Source organism: Camellia sinensis, chromosome 14 (assembly GCF_055761805.1).
Source record: "Camellia sinensis isolate YWXY chromosome 14, ASM5576180v1, whole genome shotgun sequence".
Taxonomy (NCBI): domain Eukaryota; kingdom Viridiplantae; phylum Streptophyta; class Magnoliopsida; order Ericales; family Theaceae; genus Camellia; species Camellia sinensis.
The window spans coordinates 18,368,127-18,388,598 of NC_138974.1; the positions used below are offsets into that span (position 1 = coordinate 18,368,127).

Sequence of the window (20,472 nt, forward strand, 5' to 3'; positions counted from 1 at the left end):
CGTACGGACTTGTCAAGAATGTTGTCAAAATCAAAGCTAATACTTGATACACAAAATAAGAATAGTCATTCATGCTTAACAAATACTTCTCCAAAACAAGAAAGGCAAAGCTTTATCAAATGTCATAACATAGCTTTATTAAAAATACCACTCACATAGTTCTTCGAACGTTGGGGTCAAAGCAAGAGTCCAAGTCCTACAAACACATGGCAAAATCTATTGAATGCACTCTCAAACAAGCTTTACATGAATGCAAATGATCTCGGCATTCCTTCAAAACTAAGTCGGACCAAAACAAAACACTGCTTCTCATCTCGGAAAACATAATGGGCACCAACCAGGTCTAGGCCGAGGTCCCACACCTTCTTACCAAGGTGTGGTCCCGATGGCCACATTCAAGGAAATGAAGTCGGAAAAATCTGGGTTTCCCTCTGCTGAAGAACATGAAGAACATGAATACTTAATCACAACTTGTTATTACGAAATCTGGAATTTCATGTGATGAGTTCGAAAACATGGACCTGGGTACCCATACTTGAAGATTTTATGAAAACAAACACAAAAACATGAATCTTGATGCAAGCATTCGGATCAAACAAGGCTTTTATTCAAGAACACATGAATATCACTTTCTCTTTCTAAAACCAAACTTTAAATCAATACATGGCTTACAAATCATGCTCGATCATGCAATGCAGCTAGATGAACAATAAGAACAACAAGAGTAGATCAAGATTCTAACCTCAAGACACGAATCTAACGGCTCAAGGTGTGAAGATCAAGCTTGGAAATCTATTCCCTCTCTAAGAACTCCTCATTCTCTTCCTAGAGTCTCTCTCTCTAAAAGACAAGGATATGATACAAAATGATGTGTTTCTCAACAACTCACTAACTTAACCCTCTGCTGGAACACGTGGCATCGGCTGGTTGGCTCTTCTCAAAAAGGTGACTGAGTGAAAAGACAAGATTATGACAAAGTGTGTTCAACAAACAAGGTGGCATTAGCACTCCGGTAGGTAATGATCTCGGCTAAGGACAGAGCTTCGGCAAGAGGGGTCCCAATGATCTCGGCAGGGATGGATAACGCATGGTCTAAATGTGCCACACCTTGGCCTAGACGTGCCACATCTCGGCCTAGGTTATACCGGTCCAGAACAAGACCACTAGGTGCAAGGATCAAGGATGTCTAGATGGTAACATCTCGGCTTAGATAATTCATATCTCAGCCTCGATGGAGTACACCTTGACCTAGATGATGACATCTCGGTCAATATGTCAGGGTGGAGGTGGAGGTGGAGGTGGAGGTCAAACAAAGTGGTTCCAAGATAGTACTAAGTGTAAGAGGTTCAAAGGTGCGACCTAGGCTTAACAAGACCTCAGCTACACGCCGGGCAAGAGGCGGAACACACAAACAATACGCAAGCCAAATTACATAAGCACAAAACAAGACGGAAACCTTACTTAAGGCAAAACAAGTTGAAAACTACAAATGCAAGCTGAACAAAACAAAACGTGCAAATGCACATGAACATGACTAAGATGGGGGTGAGGGTCACTACAGTTCGACTCTCCGGAATCTCTACGACTTCCAATATTCGGCTCCCACAGTACTATACATCACAAGATTCACACTTATTTAGATCAAAATATAAATATACAAGGCTAAAGATATTCCTACCTCAAAGTTGTGGAGGGAGAGATGAAGATCCACGCAATGAACTTCTGAAATAACGTGACCTAATCGGTTCAAATCGTAGCCTTTGGCAAGGGCAACAACTTTGATGAAGACACAACGATAGATTCTTGCTATTGATAGATGAAATCCAGAGTTTTAAGGATAGGGTTTTCGAAAAAATGGGGAGAGAGAGAGAGAAGAGATAGAAAAGTGTGTCAAAAATGTATTTGGATCGAGTTTTAAATCTGCTATCCTGACATGACCGCTCGAGCGAAACTTCTACTGCTTGAGCGAAGTACCAAAATGCAAAGGGACTGCTCGAGCGGTCTCGCCTGCAAACTAGCGAAATACTGGGAGCTACAAATCTCTGCTCGAGCAACCAAATGACCACTCAAGCGGTCACCTAAAAACAGCTGTTACAGTAAGGTTGTGTACATGTACTTCTAATCCTCTCCAAACCCCATAATGGCTAGAGCCTCATGCATTGGGACTGGTTTTTACTAAAATAAAAGAGCTCCACATCGATTGTGTGGTCTCCAACATTTCTCTAGAAATTAGGCCCTCTAGAACTCCTTTGCCTTTGCTTACCCAAAAGACTCCTTTGCCTCGATGTGGATGTGCGAATGTGTTATTTTTGTAAGATTTAAAAGTATATATCAATCAAACATTCATTCCTTTATATTTAGAAATAAATGAATCATTTGCTGAGAAAATCATTGTGCATCTTCTGACATCTATTAGACAGTTTTTAGTAGTAAACTGAATATAATCCTTGTGGAAAGTAGGTATCATTTTTTTGTTTTGGTTTGAAAGAGAAAAAATGTCAATCCCATTCTACATTTTGTAAGGATCCTGAAAACAGCACAAACTATACATTATATAATAATTGATTTACAATATTTGTATGCCCTTACAACTTAACTGGACAAGCCAAGCATACATACAGAAAACAACAGGATGATACCAGAATGAATACACATGTATTATATATTGTGTGTATATAAACAGTAAAATTTAATTTCACTCTTCATGTTGGAAGTGAACCAGCACTAGGTCATATCTTACTTACAATTCCATGGACATTAGTAGCCTCTGATCTTCTAACAGAGGAGATGATGCAGCTTCGATAATCTGCAAAGGTGAAATGAACAACCCATCAAGGATATAGCCGAACATGAATACATATTAAAATATATATATATATATATATATATGTCTGCTGAACACAAACACGCAATAAGAGTGCTACATTGCAAGAAGTAATTTTTTTCATCCTTAAAGAAAATATTGAAAATATTCAACTCCGGCTCAGAAGTGGCAAATTTTAAGATTAGTTTAATATTTTAAGATCAATTGCAAAGGAATTGAAATCTCAGTTTTGTTTTGAAGGTGTTTAGGACCTCTTGAAAATCTCCACATGAAATTGCAAAACACTAGAAAGATTACATAAACATAAAATCAAAAATAGTAACAAAGTGTACAATTTAATGCATAAAGGTGCTGCAAATGTAACTTACTGAACCTTCTATTGTTCATATTCTCACAGGGTATTAATTTAACTGGCTGTAGTTTATACAAACATAGCAATTCTTAACATTGCAAAACATGTCCTTTAGTGGTCTGTTAAGGCAGCAAATAGGTCAATTTGAAGATTTTATATAAAGGGTTCTATTTAATTATTTGTTGTGAACTGTATGAAGGGTTCTATTTGACATCAGAGATTATGTCTGACATTCTTTAAGAAGATTTATGATGAATGAACTTTAAAATTCTGACAAGTATTTCAAAAGAATTAGGATTGTCTTTGACAGAAAAAAAGCTCATGACAGAAAATATTGAAAGCAACACCAGCAGGGCAACTGATCCAGAGTCCAAGAGAGATAAACTGTCTATAGAAGGAAAAAATCAATATGAAAATGAAAGTGCAAAGAATCTGAGATAACCATCAGGAGAGAACCAAACATAAAAGGAAAAAAAAAAAAAAAAAAATTGACAAATATAGCTCTTTTGCACTTAAAACATTCAAAGGATTATCTTACTGATGCCAAAAATTTTTTTATCTCAAACACTTAACGGAAAGGCATGTGAATAAGAATGCTTGGTGATGCATGCAAAGCCAAACAGAATATAAATCAGATACTAAAAATATCTAGTAACATTTCAGGTCTCTTCAACCAAAATATGAGTTGAACAGATGCCAAACCTTAAAGCCAGTTTTTTTGTACAATTCTTGGGCAGGCTTGTTGTCTGCATTTACATGAACAAATAGTTGCTTCATACCTGTTGGGATACCCAAAAAGGAGAAAAAAGAGAATTAAAATGACATTAGGAGAAAAGAAAACTACCCTTAAATTTTTGAAAGTCAAAACCTAGTACCTGCTAAGGCGGCAGCATCAATGGCCAAATATAACATATTTGAAGCTATTGCCTGACGCCGAGCAAACTTCGAAACACAAACATTTGCAACATAAGCATACTTTCGACTTGCCAAGATAGCAGACGGTCTTTTTACCTCCTGAAAACAAAATCCAATGGGTTCAAGGTGATATAGGATCCATACAAGGGCGCCCACTAATAGGCTGCTTATACTCTGAAAGAGAGAGGGAGGGAAGAGGGAAAGCCAAAAAGCAAAATCTTTTTCTTAAGGTAAATATGTTGAAACCCAAAATACATAATAACTAATATATAAGGAAACAAAATGTGGGAATCAGATAGAGACTTCAGGGCCTTTGGCACCTTTCTTAGGATGCTCATTGCAACTGGGATCTTCCCTAAGAATCTATGATATGGATCAAGAAAAGTAAATCATTATAAAATATTTACATCTTAACCAAGCATGCCATTCTAAAGTTTGCAAGAAATGAGTTAAGATACAATCAGTTACATACCCCTGGGTATGTTTCCCCACTCAAGAATTGCCGGATGCTAAGGTCTAGAGTTCCCACAACACTGTTTATGACAGTTCTTCTTATGTTTTTATCTTCCTTCTTAACCTGAATGTTGAGAAGAACAAATGCCAGTGACAAATCTTCAAACCAGCAGAGCATCATGATGGTAAGTATAAATATCCATATATAAATTAGAATATGAGCACTTGCAAGATGCAGTAAATGCTATAAGTGAAATTCACGCAACAAGCAGTGAGGTATTAAAACTTCTGCAACATCTTGGGTTGATGCACATATGTAGGGGTTACAGTATGCATGTGGTTGGAAAACAAATTCCTCAACCCACATTAATTTGAATTTATTTGCCAATTGCAAGTTGTTTTTGAAAAATTTGTCCTTGTTCTACTCCATGCATTTATGTTTTGACCCCAGATGCTTTGAATAAAGAGGGTCTTCAGTTAGAGAATATAGTTGCTAAAAATACTACTTTGCTTGGTAGTGGTTGTGGAGATTTCCCTTCGCGTGTGATTCTTTGTGGCATGTTGTTATTAAAAGTAAATATGTGATTCATGAAAATGGCTGGGACTCTCATCAAATTAATGGGGGAAACTCTCGATCTACTGGAAAATTTATATTATATCTCATGAACTCTCTTTTCTCTAGACATGATATGAGGATCATTGTGGGTAATGAGGAGAATGTTCATATCTGGGAAGATGATTGGAGGGGTGGGAATTCTTTTGCTCATTTATATTCTAGTTGTATCATTTATCTCGTTCTCATGGTGCTCCTATTACTTCTATGGTTTCTTCCTACTCCTTTCCGGTCTCTTGGGACTTCAATTTTTGTACAAACCTTATGATCGAGAGAAAGATGAATTAGTTTCCTTGATGTCTATTCTTAACGTTGTTCAGTTGAAAAGGGAGGCCATTGATAAAAGTGTGGTCCATTCAGTCTTCAAGAATTTTTTTCTTGTAAATATCTTTTTAATTCCATAATTGATGATCCTAATATTCCTATTTTTAAGCTCCACAGAGTGATTTGGATTGCCTATGTGCCCCTTAAAGTTGAAGTTTTTGTGTGATCCATAGTTCATAAGAAAATCAAAACAATGATATAGTACAGACTTCAGAGGAGAAGTCCTAGTTGCTATTTGTCTCCACAGTGGTGTGTAATGTGCAAAGTGTATTGACCACCTTTTTTTTCCCACTGCTTAGTGGCTATGACTTAGTGCTTGAGATTAATCCAGTTGGCAATAATTAATTGGCAGATTCCATCTTCCATTGATCAATTGTTCACTACTCCCTTTAGTCGCTTTGTCTTAAATACGAAAATCAAGAGCTTTGTGGGCTTGTGCAGTGTTGTAAGTGTTGTGGCTTGAGAGAGATGCAAGAAACTTAGAATATAAATCAGATAATGTGGGGTTTCAGAAATAGTTTGTGTTATTTGACTTCCTTTTGAGTGCCAGTTTCGGCTTTAAATTCCTAAGAACCAAGGGCGTTTCTAAGAAGGGGCATGTCCATGTTGTGTCCACGTTCACACCAACATCCATCAGACACTTCTCACCGTGTGTTGGACACACATCCAAATGTGTCACTATTTTTAAACCCAAACATTTTTTGGACACTTCAAGAGCACACATGTCCATTGCTTAGAAATACATTATAATTTTGAACAAAATAACTTGGCGGATACGATGATAATATATATAGATTTATTCTTATTAATCTCTCTTCGTTTAAACTTTAGAAATTAGTGTTATGTTGCATTTTTATAATCTTTGAATGAAATATTCATATATATAACATATAATAAATACATAAAACCACATGTTTTGTGTGTCCTCCACATGCCATGTCTTGCATTTTTTGAAAATTGACATGTCAACATGTCCGTGTCCATGCTTCTTATAAGATTTCCTTTGTTTCTTATTAGTAGGGCAGTCTGTCAGATGTAATTTCGTTTTAGGCGTCGTTTGGCATACAACACTTTTAGCCTAAAAGCTAAAAAGTTACTAAAAAAACCAAAAGGCCTATAACCTATACCAAAAAGTCAAAGATTCCATTTTCTCTTTACTTTTTTCACATCTTTTCTTCAAAAATCAAAAAGTCATTCCAAACATATTAATTTTTTTTACCTCATATTTTAGTCAAAAAACCAAAAAGTTACTAAAATAGTCTGTTCCCAAATGAAGCCTTAATCTCTTCTATTTTTTGAAGGATACCTTGTCCTCTACTTTCTCTTTACACTTTCCATTTTCTATTTTAACAATATTTTTCTTCTATTGGTGATCAAAAAAGAAAGCCATATATAAAATTGTTACACAATATTATGTGAATAACATTCAATTGAAGCAAAATTTGTTTTTTTAAGAGACAGCAGATGGATTTCATTAAGCTAGACTAGAAGAGTTTGTCACAGTAGAGAAGTTACTTCCAGAAAGGGAAGCAGAACATTGGCCATCTTCAAAATAGTATTGGAATTTAATGTAACATGAATTCTTTTACACAAAAATACCTCAGATTATCATTTACAACAAATTTTGAAGCATAACAATGAAACTTGGTAGACAAAAACAAAACAGAACTTAAAAACTAAAGAACACAACAATTTGATAGACTAAGTCAAGAACTACATCAGGCAACCAACTGAAGATAATTTGCAATTGAAAACAATTTAAAGCATCAATAGCCGTAAAAAGAAAAAAGAACAGAAGACTCATCATGAGTCACTTGTGTAAGAGTACTGGACATACTGCAACAAAACAAGAGCACTTGAGAGAATTTCCATGCAGCCCCATACATCTTCGCTTCAAAGCATAGAACTCCTGTAATATGCACGAGAGAGAGAGAGAGAGACAGATGAAATATAACTGCAATGACCAGAATCTTAGCAAGATATGAAGATCGGTGTCATGATCTTTTTTTTCCTTTTTATTTTTTGGTGCATGTGAATGTTGGTTTGTTCATTGGATATTTGGAAAGGAAATTTGGAGAGGCAGGTCGATTTTGAGGTAGCAGCAAATTTACATAACCTGTGGTTAAGCATAAAATAATTGCCTTGATCGGCAAATCATGCCCAATAATATGGGCAGGAGAGGTTTTCTCTTGCCTAATTAAAGCCGCATGTGCAAAAAGTTCGAGGATTCAGTTCATCATCTTTTGCTTCATTGTGAGGTGGCAAGGGATTTGTGAGTATGTTGTTTTGCATCTTTGGTGTTTGGTGGGTGTTGATGATATGCTTGACCGTGTTTGATCTCTTTGAGTATAGGGACTTTGGCTGTCAGCAGAAGAAAGTGAAGAAGGTTCGATGAGTGTTCCCTTGTGTTTAATGTGGTGCATTTGGAGAGAGAAATAGAAGAACATTTAAAGATGTACAGTTGCCGATACATAGGCAGAGGTTAAATATTTCGAGAGCTATTTAATTTTGGTTGAAGGGAGAGTTTTGTGAGTCTTCCTTCTTGTTCATAGATTTTTTTGGGGGAGTTACATTTTGGTGAGGATATATAGTTTGCCTTGAGGGTTTTGTTTGTTTCCTTGATGCTTTGTACAGGGTGATGCTCCCTTGGTGTCCTTCATGATAATATAATTTCTCTTTTTTATCCAAAAGAAAATTTCTTAAATTGAACTCCAAAGCCCTTAACTAACCTGTTCCAACCATCCATAATCACTTTTCCATAGCTAAACCTAAATCTAAACCCTTATTTTGGTGCTAAAAATTAAAGGACCCTACATCCGATTCATAGATCAGGGTATTATAATCAAGGCAGGAGGTTGCAGCTCACATTGCCTGTCTTCTCCACTTTCCTAACTCCATAATGCTTGTAATTTGAGTCTTTGGTAAGCTTCGTTAAGTCAAATAAGTCATGGACAGAGGAAAGTTCAGGATGATATTTCAAAAATTGTTAAAATGATAAGCCCCATAGTTTCTTATATATTTTTTTCAATTTGTGATTCCTACACTTTAACCCACCACAGGTCAAAGATAAAAGGACTGTTCAATCACAACTTACCTGTTCAGCATACTTTCTTTTATAACTATCAACATGCCTGGAAAATGATAACTTGTCATAATTAATACACTGAACTGAAATCAAAGTCTATATGTATAGAGTAAGATTTGGTACCTGGGTGTAAACCTATGAAGCACGGGTACGGGTACTTGTACGATACGGGTACGTCAATACCGTAAAATCTAAAAAAAGTAGGGTACGGGTACGGATACAACTTGGGCTTATTACGTTCACAAAAAAATATTTATTTTTAATTTGGAGTAATGCAAAAATTAACTAAATGATTTAATTTGTTAAGATCCAACCTGCAATTAATATTTAATACCAAAAGTAAAGATATAAATAAAAATTAAATGTCATTATATGAAATAACTTAATTTTAAAATCATGCCAAGCATAAAACTATAAATAAAAAAGAAGTCTTTATCTCTGTAGTAGAAGAAAATATTGTTTCGATTAAGGTACGGTACAGCATGGATATATACCTAGGTAAGTCTGGGTACGCCAAACATTATGAAGAAAAAATTTGAGTACATGTTTTGTGTACCCGATACGTATGCAGAGGTACCATACGAAGTATCATATGCCAGTAAATACCCGGTACAAGTACGACATGTTTGTCGAAGTATCCATGCTTCATAGGTGTAAACATCTGCATGTCTGAGCGAGTGTGTGTGAGTTCATAGAATCAGAAGTATAAAATTCAAAATGGAAGCAGGGTACTAACCTCATACATGATAAAGATTCCCAATGAGCTTCTGCTCGAAGCCATGCTGCTGTCTGCAATGTGAAGTCAGACATGGAACCTAAACTGAAGTACTTTCAAAAAAATAAATGAAGGAAAAGACATAAATCTCCAATGGAAAGTACACAAGAACGGTCAATACCAACCCAATATTCTTCATCTAGTACAGCTTCACGGGCAACAAACCGGCCAAAATTTCGCCTTTGTAGGCCATTATATTCCTGGTCACTGAGTTGTAACCGGTTGAAAGAGAGTTCTGGCGGTTTTGAGCTATCATTCTTGGAAACAGCTGGTTGCCAGATGCTTTGGTTATTATCACAATGCACTTCAAGAGTTTTCCACCTAGAATTTGAAACAGGAAAAGTCTCCCTGGAAGATTTGTACACGAATGAAAAATTAAAATAAAGTGGGATGAGAGAATATTCAGGTTTCTCATACTAGCTATATAACTTAAAACTAGTTAACTTCACATCAATCTCTTTTTTGTAGGAAAATAAGTCACCCTTCATTTTAATCTCTACTGTCTGGCCCATTCCAAGCATAATTGCTGGCACGTGCACAAAATCAAAAGGCATCAATATAATCATGTATTACACTTTTGACTGTCAACTTCTTGATCTTGACCTTTTTTCTGTTCAAAACAACCATTGCAGAAATTTTAAGGAGGGTGACCAAAAAGGGAGAAAATATGGAATTTCACATGAAATATGCTTAAGTGAATGCTTGTTTCATTTTTAGTCTTAATTTGATGTCTTCTATAGTTGTTTATTGTTGCCATAGTTTTATTCTTGTTTTATCAAGTTCAAGTTTTAAGAGAACAGTATTTTGGTAGGCTGTAATAGTGGCCCATAGGTCATTATTCCAACTAATTAATTGAGTTTTTTTATTGGAGTCTTTACTATGACGAGAATTTTATTAGCAGTCAAAGTACAAATATTTCCTTTTTTGGAGTCCTAAACCCAGTAGAAGCAAATCAACCCCATTTTCTTATATATATAGACTTGTTCCTAAATTACTATACAAGATTACTGAATTTTCTAATTGATAAACACAGACTAAATAGTAACACTACAAGACATATTCCACATTTCCTTCGGTTTTGTGTCTTCCTCTTTGTTTTCACTTCTCAATCTTTTCACCTTTGTCCCTTTGACAATGAGGTTGTATAAGAATTGCGATAGAGATTGGATAATCGAACAAAAAGGCTCCGTTTGGTTTAGTTTTAGAATCATGATTTGTGTGTGGTGTTGTGTTTTGAGTCTTGAAAAGATTTGTTTAGTTATGAGTTTTGAAAAGAGTTTTGAGTTTTGAGTTTTGAAAAAAAATTTGAGTTGTATTTTTAAATTTTTTGGATTTTTTTAATATGTAAAAATGTTTAAGAAAATTTCATTTTTTTTTAATTTTAAGTATAGAAATTTTTACTTTAAATATTTTATTTTATTTTATAAATATTTTAAATATTTTTTAAAAAAATTTAAATATTTTTTAACTTTTTTTTAAATATTTAATTTTTTTTTTAAATTCTAAAATTTTTTGGATCGCCCATATATATCTAAAGCATAACAAATTATTTGGCTAATACTTAAAAAAACAACAAAAAATATTTTTGAAAAAATAAAAGAATAAAAATATTTGTCTTCAAAAATAAAAATAAACAAAATATTTTTTGAAATAAAATATAAAATAAAAAATAATTTTAAAAAACAAAATAAAAAAATTATTTTTTTTGAATTTTATTTTTTAAATGGAGTTTAAAAAGAGTTTTGAAAAGAGTTTGATTATAAGTTTTGAATTGAGTTTTAAGTTGTGTGCTTGGTTATGAGTTTTGAAAATAATTTTTGAATTGAGTTTTGAGTTGTGTGTTTGGTTATGAGTTTTGAAAATAGTTCTGAAAGTTTTTGATTAGAATCACGATTCTAAAAGTAAACCAAACGCAACCAAAGCTTTTACCTTTCATATAAATAAAGCCTCAAAAGGTCAATCAATTAGAATCACAGAAATGAATAGATTAAGAAGTTATTCTATGGTTGTTGACCTCAGATGTGCTTCTTTAAGATTGTCATGATCAAGCCAAACAAAGCAACTTTGGTGTGGTGGGTAACAATTTTGACTGAAACAGGAGATGCAAGTAGAAAGGTGTTGTCCTAATAATGTAGAAAACGAGTAATAATATTGGTCATCTAATTGAAGTGACCCCCTAATCAGATAATCGTAGTCCATGACGAAGAACATAATAAACAGCCATATGTTAAGTTCACATAACATGATCATGGAGCATAAGGAGCATGTAACTATGACAGCAAATATTAAAGGGACAGTTAACGGGATCATGAAGGAGGCAATCACCGAGAATTTAGCTTACTTAGGAGTTCAAGTTCAATTAGGAAATTAATATTAGTTTCCTACTTTAGTATTTTATTTAATTATTATTTGTTTCCTTTTGGATTGGTCCTTTATTTGTGTTTGTCTATATAGTTTATTGAATTGTTAGAGTTTATTGGCGTAATTTGGAAATATTTACTTTTCTTGGCCTACCTCACTCTCACTCTGCACTGCTCCTCCCGATGTTCTTTAACCATTCTCTTCTTTTGCCTCTTTCCCTCTTCTCTCTCCTCTACTATATTGGCTCGGTTTATCTATTTCCTTCTCTTCTCTTTTCCTTCCCTTTCCTGCAGGTCTCCATGTGCTGCAGCCTGCATTAGATAGTTTTCCACAGAATAGCGACAACCCAAAGTCCTACAAATAAATAAGACTGAGGTGGTCTTCCATGCCTTACACTCTACATTATCTTTGGTTGGGGAAAAGGAATTTAACTTCACTGACATTGATAACGGTCAATTAAGTTAGAATTGAAAACCGAGTAGTTGGATCAAGTATAAAACATTTGAGGAGGAAGAAGAAAGCCATCCAAGCCAAATGGTTTGTCCTCCACTGTGAATGATTACAAAATGTAGTCAGGTACAATTTAGCTCCACCCAAGTCTCATCATATTTGCTCAATAAACCTTGACTGTACAATCATAGACACAGTTTGGAACTTTGGAATGAACTAAGAGCACTATTGTGACGATTGTCATAAAATCAAGTTTGTGCCCTAACAGTTTTTTATTTTATTTATTTATTTTATTTTATTTTATTTTTTTGATAAATAAATACCCTGACAGTTTTTTAAAGGATTGAAGGATGCAAAAATCCCATTCACTATGAACATCAAGTATCCAAAGCTGACAGAAAGAGGCATCATTTCAATGCTACTTATTCAGTCCAAGAGAAACATTCATATAGCGTCTTCATTCAAGAGTCCTCGTGTAAAAGCCTTATCCATCAGTTGCATAATGGGGTGGGCTTGGCAGGACATTTCAGCCAAATTAACAACATAAAAACGGTGTAGTTCATCATGTAAGTCATTAAAGAGCATTGTTGTTGGTCAAGGGACAATCACCAAAAACTAATCTCTAGTCTCTACTCTCCATTGTCAATACCTAGAAACAGCTAAAAGGATGGAAGCACAGACTTAGTCTTTAGTTTGCCTAAGATTTTGCAGGGAAAACACTTTTGGCTTTCTGGTTGTCAATGGATTTTCAGAAACACCGCTGATGGGGACGTTAGAGCATCTCCAACACTTCATCAATTTTTTCATCTAATTTGATTCCAAATTTGAGTAAAAAATTTGATTTGATAAGAACTATTCCAATCCTTTCATCAAAATCTTGTCAAACCCTCTTATCCCAAATTTCTATTTTCATCAAATTTGATGAAAAACAATCATCTCCAAATGTTTCATCTTTTTAAATTTTTAGCAAATTATAATTTGATGAATTCTCAATTTCATGAAAAAATGTCTCCCCATTGATTTGATGAACAATCAATGAATGGATTGGAGATGGTTTTTTTAGCACCTTTTCATCAAATTTAAATTTGAATAAAAAATAAGGGTTAAGGATTGGAGATGCCCTTAATTAGGACTGAATCACAACCAATTATTTGAAAATTTTTGTAAATTTAAAAGTAGTCCCAAGAACTTGACAAAAGTAAATAACAGTAATAAAAGTGAGCCTCCACATTTGAAAACATTCTAAGTAGGCAAAAGATTCTAGAGTGGAAAACAACATGCAGCTCAGACACATTCACTTATGCAAATATTTATTGTTCCCATAGACTTGCAAGACAAAATTCACAAAATCACAATTCAATTCACAGCTCAACAATCATGGTGTTCATAGCCAAAACATACTGTCAAAGATTATAAACAGACCATTCATCTTCAATGCATAAAAGTTGTTATAAACACATATGGATCCAAGGGTTTACCTAAATATGCTGTGCACAACCAGTGATTGGCGTTTGGCGCGCTTTGATAGCAGCAAAGTTGTCAATCGAGGCTGTTGTCGTACTTTAAACTGTGTCACAAATTTCCCTTTGAGCTCCATCGCCTCTCTCTCTCTCTCTCTCTCTCTCTCCAGTCTTCAAATTCCCAATGTCTTTTTGTCATATAACAATATTCATTCATGAATAGTAATCAACCCAGCCAAAACCCTGAAATTTTTGTTTCCATATTTCAGCAAATTCAGAGAACTGAAACTCAGAATCGCTAATTTGGTTGATAGAACCCTAATTTGGTTATGAAGATTTTTGGTGATTTTACTGTTAATAAACGAGTACTCTCTGTCTCTGTCTGTCTCTGTTCACGAATCGAAGGCGGCGAAAGGAAAGTAGGGAGAAGAATGGCCAGAAAAGTCGTCCCGACATGAATTTCTCACATTTTTGTAGGCCCATGTCCCTCATTATCCATATTATGTATATGGTAATCAACAATGATTCATCCCACTAAAAACATCATCACTAATAGTATTAATGTATTAAAAAAGTAAAAAAAAAAAAAAAAAATACAACTCCAAGACCAAAACATCACATCATTAATGACGAAACCCACTGCCACCTAATTAGTGGGAGCACTAATTAGTGCTCCCAAGCATTTTTCATATGGTAATTACTATCGTTATAATTATTTTATCAAATTATAGTGATCATACTTTAGTGATTATTTGTTATTTTAATAAATTTTAATTAATTTTCTTTTTAAATGTGTAGGTGTTGTTTAGATATAGGTTTTTTGTAATTTTATTTTATTTTTATTTTTTTTGGTCTTGTGTGACTTTTTTTAACTATTTGTAAAAAAAATTATATATTTATATTATTCTTAACTAGGCAAATATAAAAAATTAAAAAAATTAAAAATTTGGAAAAAAAAAATATATTTAATGTCTTTTTATTATAATAAAATTATCTTCATTTAATGTCATGTATTTTATCTTTTTATTGCTTTCATTTCAAAAAATATATTTATTTTTTCACTATACTTTATTGAAAAATTTAAATTATACTAAAAAATAGTCAACATTATACATTGCAAAAATAATATTACATTCTATTGTAAAAAATACTCAAAAATAATAAATAAAAAAAAATTTCATCACAAAATATTAAAATGACTTTGAATTGAAATAGAGATTGAAATAGAGTCGTTGGCCCATGTTACACATTCCAAGGGAGTACCTTTACCGTTGGATTATATAGATCTAACAGCTGTGATCAAACCTTATCTATATCTCTCTCATTCCAAGACACTGCCCTCCCTCATTTCCTTTTCCTTATTCTGATTTTACACCCCATCACTCTATCACTCTCTATATCTCTTACAAACCCTATCTCTCTTCTCTTTAGCTTCGAATTGGAGACCGAATGGGGGTAGAGTTTGGAGATGAGAGAGAGGGAGCGATTGAAGGAAGGAAGGAATGAGAGAGAGCGAGTGAGATCACCACTAGATTGACGATCACCGGTTCATCAGGAGATAGACGATAGAAGAGACTCTTGTCTCTCACTCTCTTCCGACTCTATCTTCTCTGTATCTTCGAATTGGAGACCGAATGAGGGTAGAGTTTAGGGGTTTCGCAGAGGCCTTTGGGGAAAAGAGAGAGGGAGCGATTGAAGGAAGGAAGGAGAGGAAGCGAGTGAGATCAATGAATGGGCATAAGTAAGGACCACTAGATCGGCGATCGACGATTCATCAGGAGATAGACGATCGAAGAGACTCCTCTGTCTCTCACTCTTTTCCGGCTCTCTCCACTTTCGGTTTTTTGTTCAGGTACCTTTTCGTCACTTTTCTTGTTCGATTTATGGATTGTTGTTGATTTTGTTGATATTTATTGCTTTGTTTGAGCATGATTTATTGATTGTTGTTGATTTTGTTGATTCTGTAAACAAAAACCTTTGTTGATTTTGGGTAAATTAAAAAAAAAAATTATTGAATTTTTTTTTTGTTCAATTCTTATTAAAAAAAAATGGTAAAACAGTTGCTGGAGAGGGAGGGAGGAAGGGAGTGAGGGAGGAAAACAATTGGTTTTGCTGAGTTGGCACAAATGGCAGCTGTCAAAGCTTGTGTCAAATTTGACACAAGCTTTGGCATTTCTCAAATTTGACAACTGCCATATTCAACCATTGGAGCATTATTTTTTAACACAACTGTTATATTATAGCAATGGCAGCTCCAATGGCAAACCATTGGAGATGCTCTTAGTTGGTCTTTCTTTTTTAGATGTACCAAAATATCTGTCCATTTTGAAAAAGGATATAATTTCTTTCAATCCCTCAATTTTTACTTTTTATTTTTTTTATTTTTACACATTACAATTATATCCTGAAGTAAAATTATATTAAAAAATAATTTTTAATGAAATGTCTACTCATTAAATAAAAACAACTCTATAGTATTATACATTCATCTCTCTCATTTAAACGTATTGCTCACCCATCTAAATCTAACGTATTCCTTTTCATCACCATTCTAAACCCTAATCGTATTTCTTTTCATCACAATCCTAAATCTTGAATTGGAAATCGGTGGTTGAATTAAAACAGATGTCTGTTATTTTGTTTGTTATATTGAATTGGAATGGAAAATAGTGAATTGACGGTTACGTTACACAGTGCTGAAAAAATCATTTATTTTCAACAATACAATGTTAAACAAATAATTTCTATTCCGCAATACAGTGATGACAAAATTGTTTATGTTCTATAACACAGTGCTAAACTAACCCTTGGGCAGTCAATCGGCCAGACAACTGGTCGGATGGCTAGGTAATTAACTCTTGGTGTGATTTTGGCTCAATTTTACAACAATGATGCAATGATGCAATGGTTTTGACAAAATAAACACCGTTGTTAATTGATTTTGAATAAATCAAAGAGAGGGACTTTTGTTGTCTTCGTTCTTCTACAAGAAACGAATCATCGTCGTTGTCCTTCAACATGAGAGGGAAGGAGGGGAATCATCTTCAATCATAATGGAGAGGGTATGCAAAATTAGGTAGGTGTGCACTTGAGTGTCATGATATTATGAATAGGGCTGAGCAAGGAATCCGTGAAATCCGTAATCCGATCCAATCCAGTCCAATCCGATAGGTTTGGATTGGTTTTTTGAATCCGTGGTTCGGTTCCGGATTGAATAATTAAAAATCCGTAGTTCACGGATTGGTTCCGGATTGAATCCCACGGTTCCGGATTGGAACCGATCCGGACCGTATACAAATAGTCTATATTTTTATTATACATCCTCCCCCATAGTATCTTTTCTTATTCTATGTAAAATCTAAACTCAAACCTAAAATCGTATAATATCTTCTTTTATTACTTTTGTTTGTTAGTTTTAAGTTTTAATTTGCAATGGTCTAAATACTTATGGTGAAACCAGTTTTCTTATGGTTGTTTAAATTCTAGAACAGTATGTCGTTATTATAGAAAAACATGTTGCTATTATGGAACTAATATAGCGCTATGTTTATATTTTTATGAAATTCAAGTGTTATATATATTTTTGTTATTTAATTATGTGAATCCGTGGTCATAAACAGATCCAATCCGTATTTAAATGGATTGGTTCGGATTGGTTCCATGATTTAAACGGATTGGATTGGTTCCAATTTTTTAGGAACCGTAAATAACGGATTGGTCCTGGTTTTATCCCAATCCGGTCCAATCCGGACCATGCTCACCCCTAATTATGAATATGGATAAATTTAGTATTAAGTGGGATGTTAAAAGAAATGTTATTGAAATTTAGGATTTAGAGTGGGGTTTCAAAGAAATAGCAGGTCCAAAGAATTAAGATATATGCTAATAGCAGCCCTCTTTTGAAAAGTCAAAACATAAAACTCTAGAGAATTCCAAAACTATCCTTTAAAAATAATTATAAAAATATTTAATAATGAGAATAAAATGGGCAATATGGTAAATTAATATATTTTACTTGACTTCAAAATAATAATTACATTTCCTATTAAAAAGTTAGAATCTTCAAACGGGGCTATTATTGTGCAACAGAGGGAGTATTATATTTATTCTTATTTTTTTGGTTAACTGCACCTAGGGATGTAAAATTGGCTCGCGGGCCTGAGGCCCTTCCTTGTTCGACTTGATCTCCGTTTGACTAGGCCAGAGGCCCAACTTGGACCAAGACCCCTTGGTCCGGGCCTAGGTCAAGTATGTTTAGCCTTGACCCAGCCCGACAGGATTGATCTAGGCCTGACCTGAGGCCTGACCTGCCCGACATCTAACATCACATGCAGGCTATTTTAGTGAAATATATATATATATATATATATATATAAAGTCAAGCTTGGTCCAAATCCAGAACCGAGGCTCGACTCGAAGTTTGGGCCTATATTTTTGGAAATTGGCCCAGACCGATTTTGGTAGGAGCTTGACGCCTGACGGGCCAGGCTGATTTTACATCCATTACACCGAGACCCTTAATTATCAACAAATATCACTTTACTTAGTCATATATGAACCGTTTCATTTAGACTCCGTAAATTATAAAAACCTATCACTTTCATCCTCTCCAAATCCCCTTTAGACCATCTTCCAAATGAGTGTATTTGTATGATTTTCATAATTAAAGGGGTCAATATGTAAGAATTCATAAATGAGAGAGATAAAATGATATTTACTAATAGTTGATGAGGTCTTAGGATAATCTAAATAAGTGTACTTTTTTATTTTTTATAAAAAAAAAATATGCAAAAAAAAAAAAAGATGATATGATTAAAAAAAGATAAAAAGATAATAAATATACTATTTTAGTGTACCCAAACAAGCTCTCACAATAGAATTTTGGATTGGATTGGATTGGTTTTGTTATAAGACAAACTAATAACCAAACCAACTCCTACCATATTTGTAGAAGTTTATCAATATATAAACTATTCATTTAAAATAAATATTGATTAAATTTATAAAAATGTTTCAAAAACTGTATAAGTATACTTTAAAGTTTTAAAATATTCTCTAAGCTAAATTTTATAAAATGTGTAAATACAACAAATTCATCTCATTATATCTTCTTATATAGCAATTATTATAGAGACATGATTTTTAATAGGGCAATTTTTTGATAAATCCTATTCCTAAGTGTTTTATTCCATCTAACCAAAATTGTTTTTGACTATTCCAATAAGTCCCATACCTAATTTTTTGTCCAAAACACCCCTGCTAAATTTTTTTGAATGTCTCTTGCCATTCAAACTCACAGAATCTGAAAATATAGGAACACCACCAGGCAAAGCGGAAATAATCCTGCAAAAATCCTATATTCCATACTTGTAAAATCATCTCATCGTCTCATCGTTTCATCGCCTCAACTTCTTCATCGTCTTCTCTGCGTCATCGGCCGTCGAAATCACCATTGTCATCCTTCGTTTTTGCTATAAATCTTCGCAGTGATTATCAGTAACAATCCAACCGTTCCATAATGGGTACCAAATATAAGTGATTTCACTCATTTTGTATATAAATCCTAAACCCTAACTATTTTTTGTCCCAATGCGAACTTCCACACACCCCAATGATTATATTGATATGAATTTGGTCTTTAATGTTTATATTATTGTTGTTATTTTCCCTTTCTTGACGTTGTTGTTGATATTGATGATATCCTTGAATGGATGTAAATCCCCTAAAGTTTTTGCTTTATTTTAGATTTTTTTTTTAAAAAAATTGTTGTTGTTGTTCCCATGATGTAAACATTCACATAAAAACTATGGTGTGCATAAAATTGTTACATGATTGTTGTGGATCAATTCATTTGTATGTTACATTGTGAAGATTCACATCAAGCTAATACCTATGAAAAACCTTCCTTCTTGGACTTTTTATGTGATATATGGATAAAACTATTGTTTTCTGATATTGTGAATATTCATAATATATTTTGATTCCCACAAAAATTGTGGTGTGTGGTTAATGCATTGCTAATACTGTCATATTTTTGTACTTTGTAAATTATAATGTGAACATCTACATCATTCTTATATTCAAAACAAGGCTTGTTTTTGTGGTTGTATAATATGATACAATGTTAATGTCAATCTCCACATTAACATTGTGAATTAACGTGTGTATGTGGATATAATGTGAAAAATACCATTGACAATTATCCATTCCCGCTTAATGTTGTCCATATTTGTCAACTTAATATTATGTTTGGGTAGGATGCAAAATTTGTAGTTTGTAGCTGATGAATTGGTGATATTGTCACAATGTTTAGTAGTATGTAGTTATTGTGAACATTTACATTAGTGTTATCTGGTTATAAATGTGTGTATATAACCATTGTCTTAATATGTATCGTTTTAAATGTCATGTTTATGTAAACTTTAACATTGGCAGTGGTAATGAGTTCCCCCTTCTACAAAACTTAGTCACACCCAATGTTACATAAGTGTGTGAATATTACCATTCACGTGTGTGACCATTTCTATTTATGCCCCATTAGCAATGTGGACATTTACATCTCCGATTGCATGAATATTGTTGAATGTGAACATTCACACTGACTAATGATGTGGTGATGTCAATGTGCACGTATGCCCCACAATTCTATTGAAACAAAATTTAATGTTTCATATAGACATTCACTATTGTGCATGTTCATGTAACAGATATTGTACCTAAATTCTGCATAAAAAGGAAGATGAAGGAATATCATGTCAAAAACGAGAACATGCATCTAAAGAGAAGCACCCACATCAACATGCGCTATGTCAATTACCGATCGAACATTATGAGCTTACTTAAACTGACGATGAGCACCA

General features: G+C 33.8%; 1 protein-coding gene across 23 annotated transcripts in view; it reads right to left on the reverse strand.

Moving 5' to 3' along the window:
- LOC145788634 (GCN5-related N-acetyltransferase 6, chloroplastic-like) overlaps positions 1-14,093 on the reverse strand; it is a 33,873-nt gene extending 19,780 nt beyond the window's left edge. For 4 of the 23 annotated variants that reach the window (XM_082906417.1, XM_082906411.1, XM_082906419.1 and 1 more), the window contains exons 1-9: positions 13,631-14,093; positions 9,467-9,689; positions 9,303-9,355; positions 8,576-8,612; positions 7,319-7,390; positions 4,564-4,668; positions 4,052-4,190; positions 3,879-3,955; positions 2,745-2,806 (exon numbers count right to left, since the gene is read on the reverse strand). In XM_082906417.1, the coding sequence (XP_082762543.1) occupies positions 2,745-2,806; positions 3,879-3,955; positions 4,052-4,190; positions 4,564-4,668; positions 7,319-7,390; positions 8,576-8,612; positions 9,303-9,355; positions 9,467-9,689; positions 13,631-13,749 (887 nt within the window). In that variant the 5' untranslated portion in view covers positions 13,750-14,093. Of the gene's footprint in view, positions 1-155; positions 197-2,523; positions 2,807-3,878; positions 3,956-4,051; positions 4,191-4,411; positions 4,455-4,563; positions 4,669-7,318; positions 7,391-8,575; positions 8,613-9,302; positions 9,387-9,462; positions 9,690-9,822; positions 9,952-13,630 lie in introns of those variants that run through there. The other 19 variants (XM_082906413.1, XM_082906409.1, XM_082906415.1 and 16 more) reach the window with 14 other exon arrangements.
- Between the last annotated feature and the right edge of the window lie 6,379 nt (positions 14,094-20,472).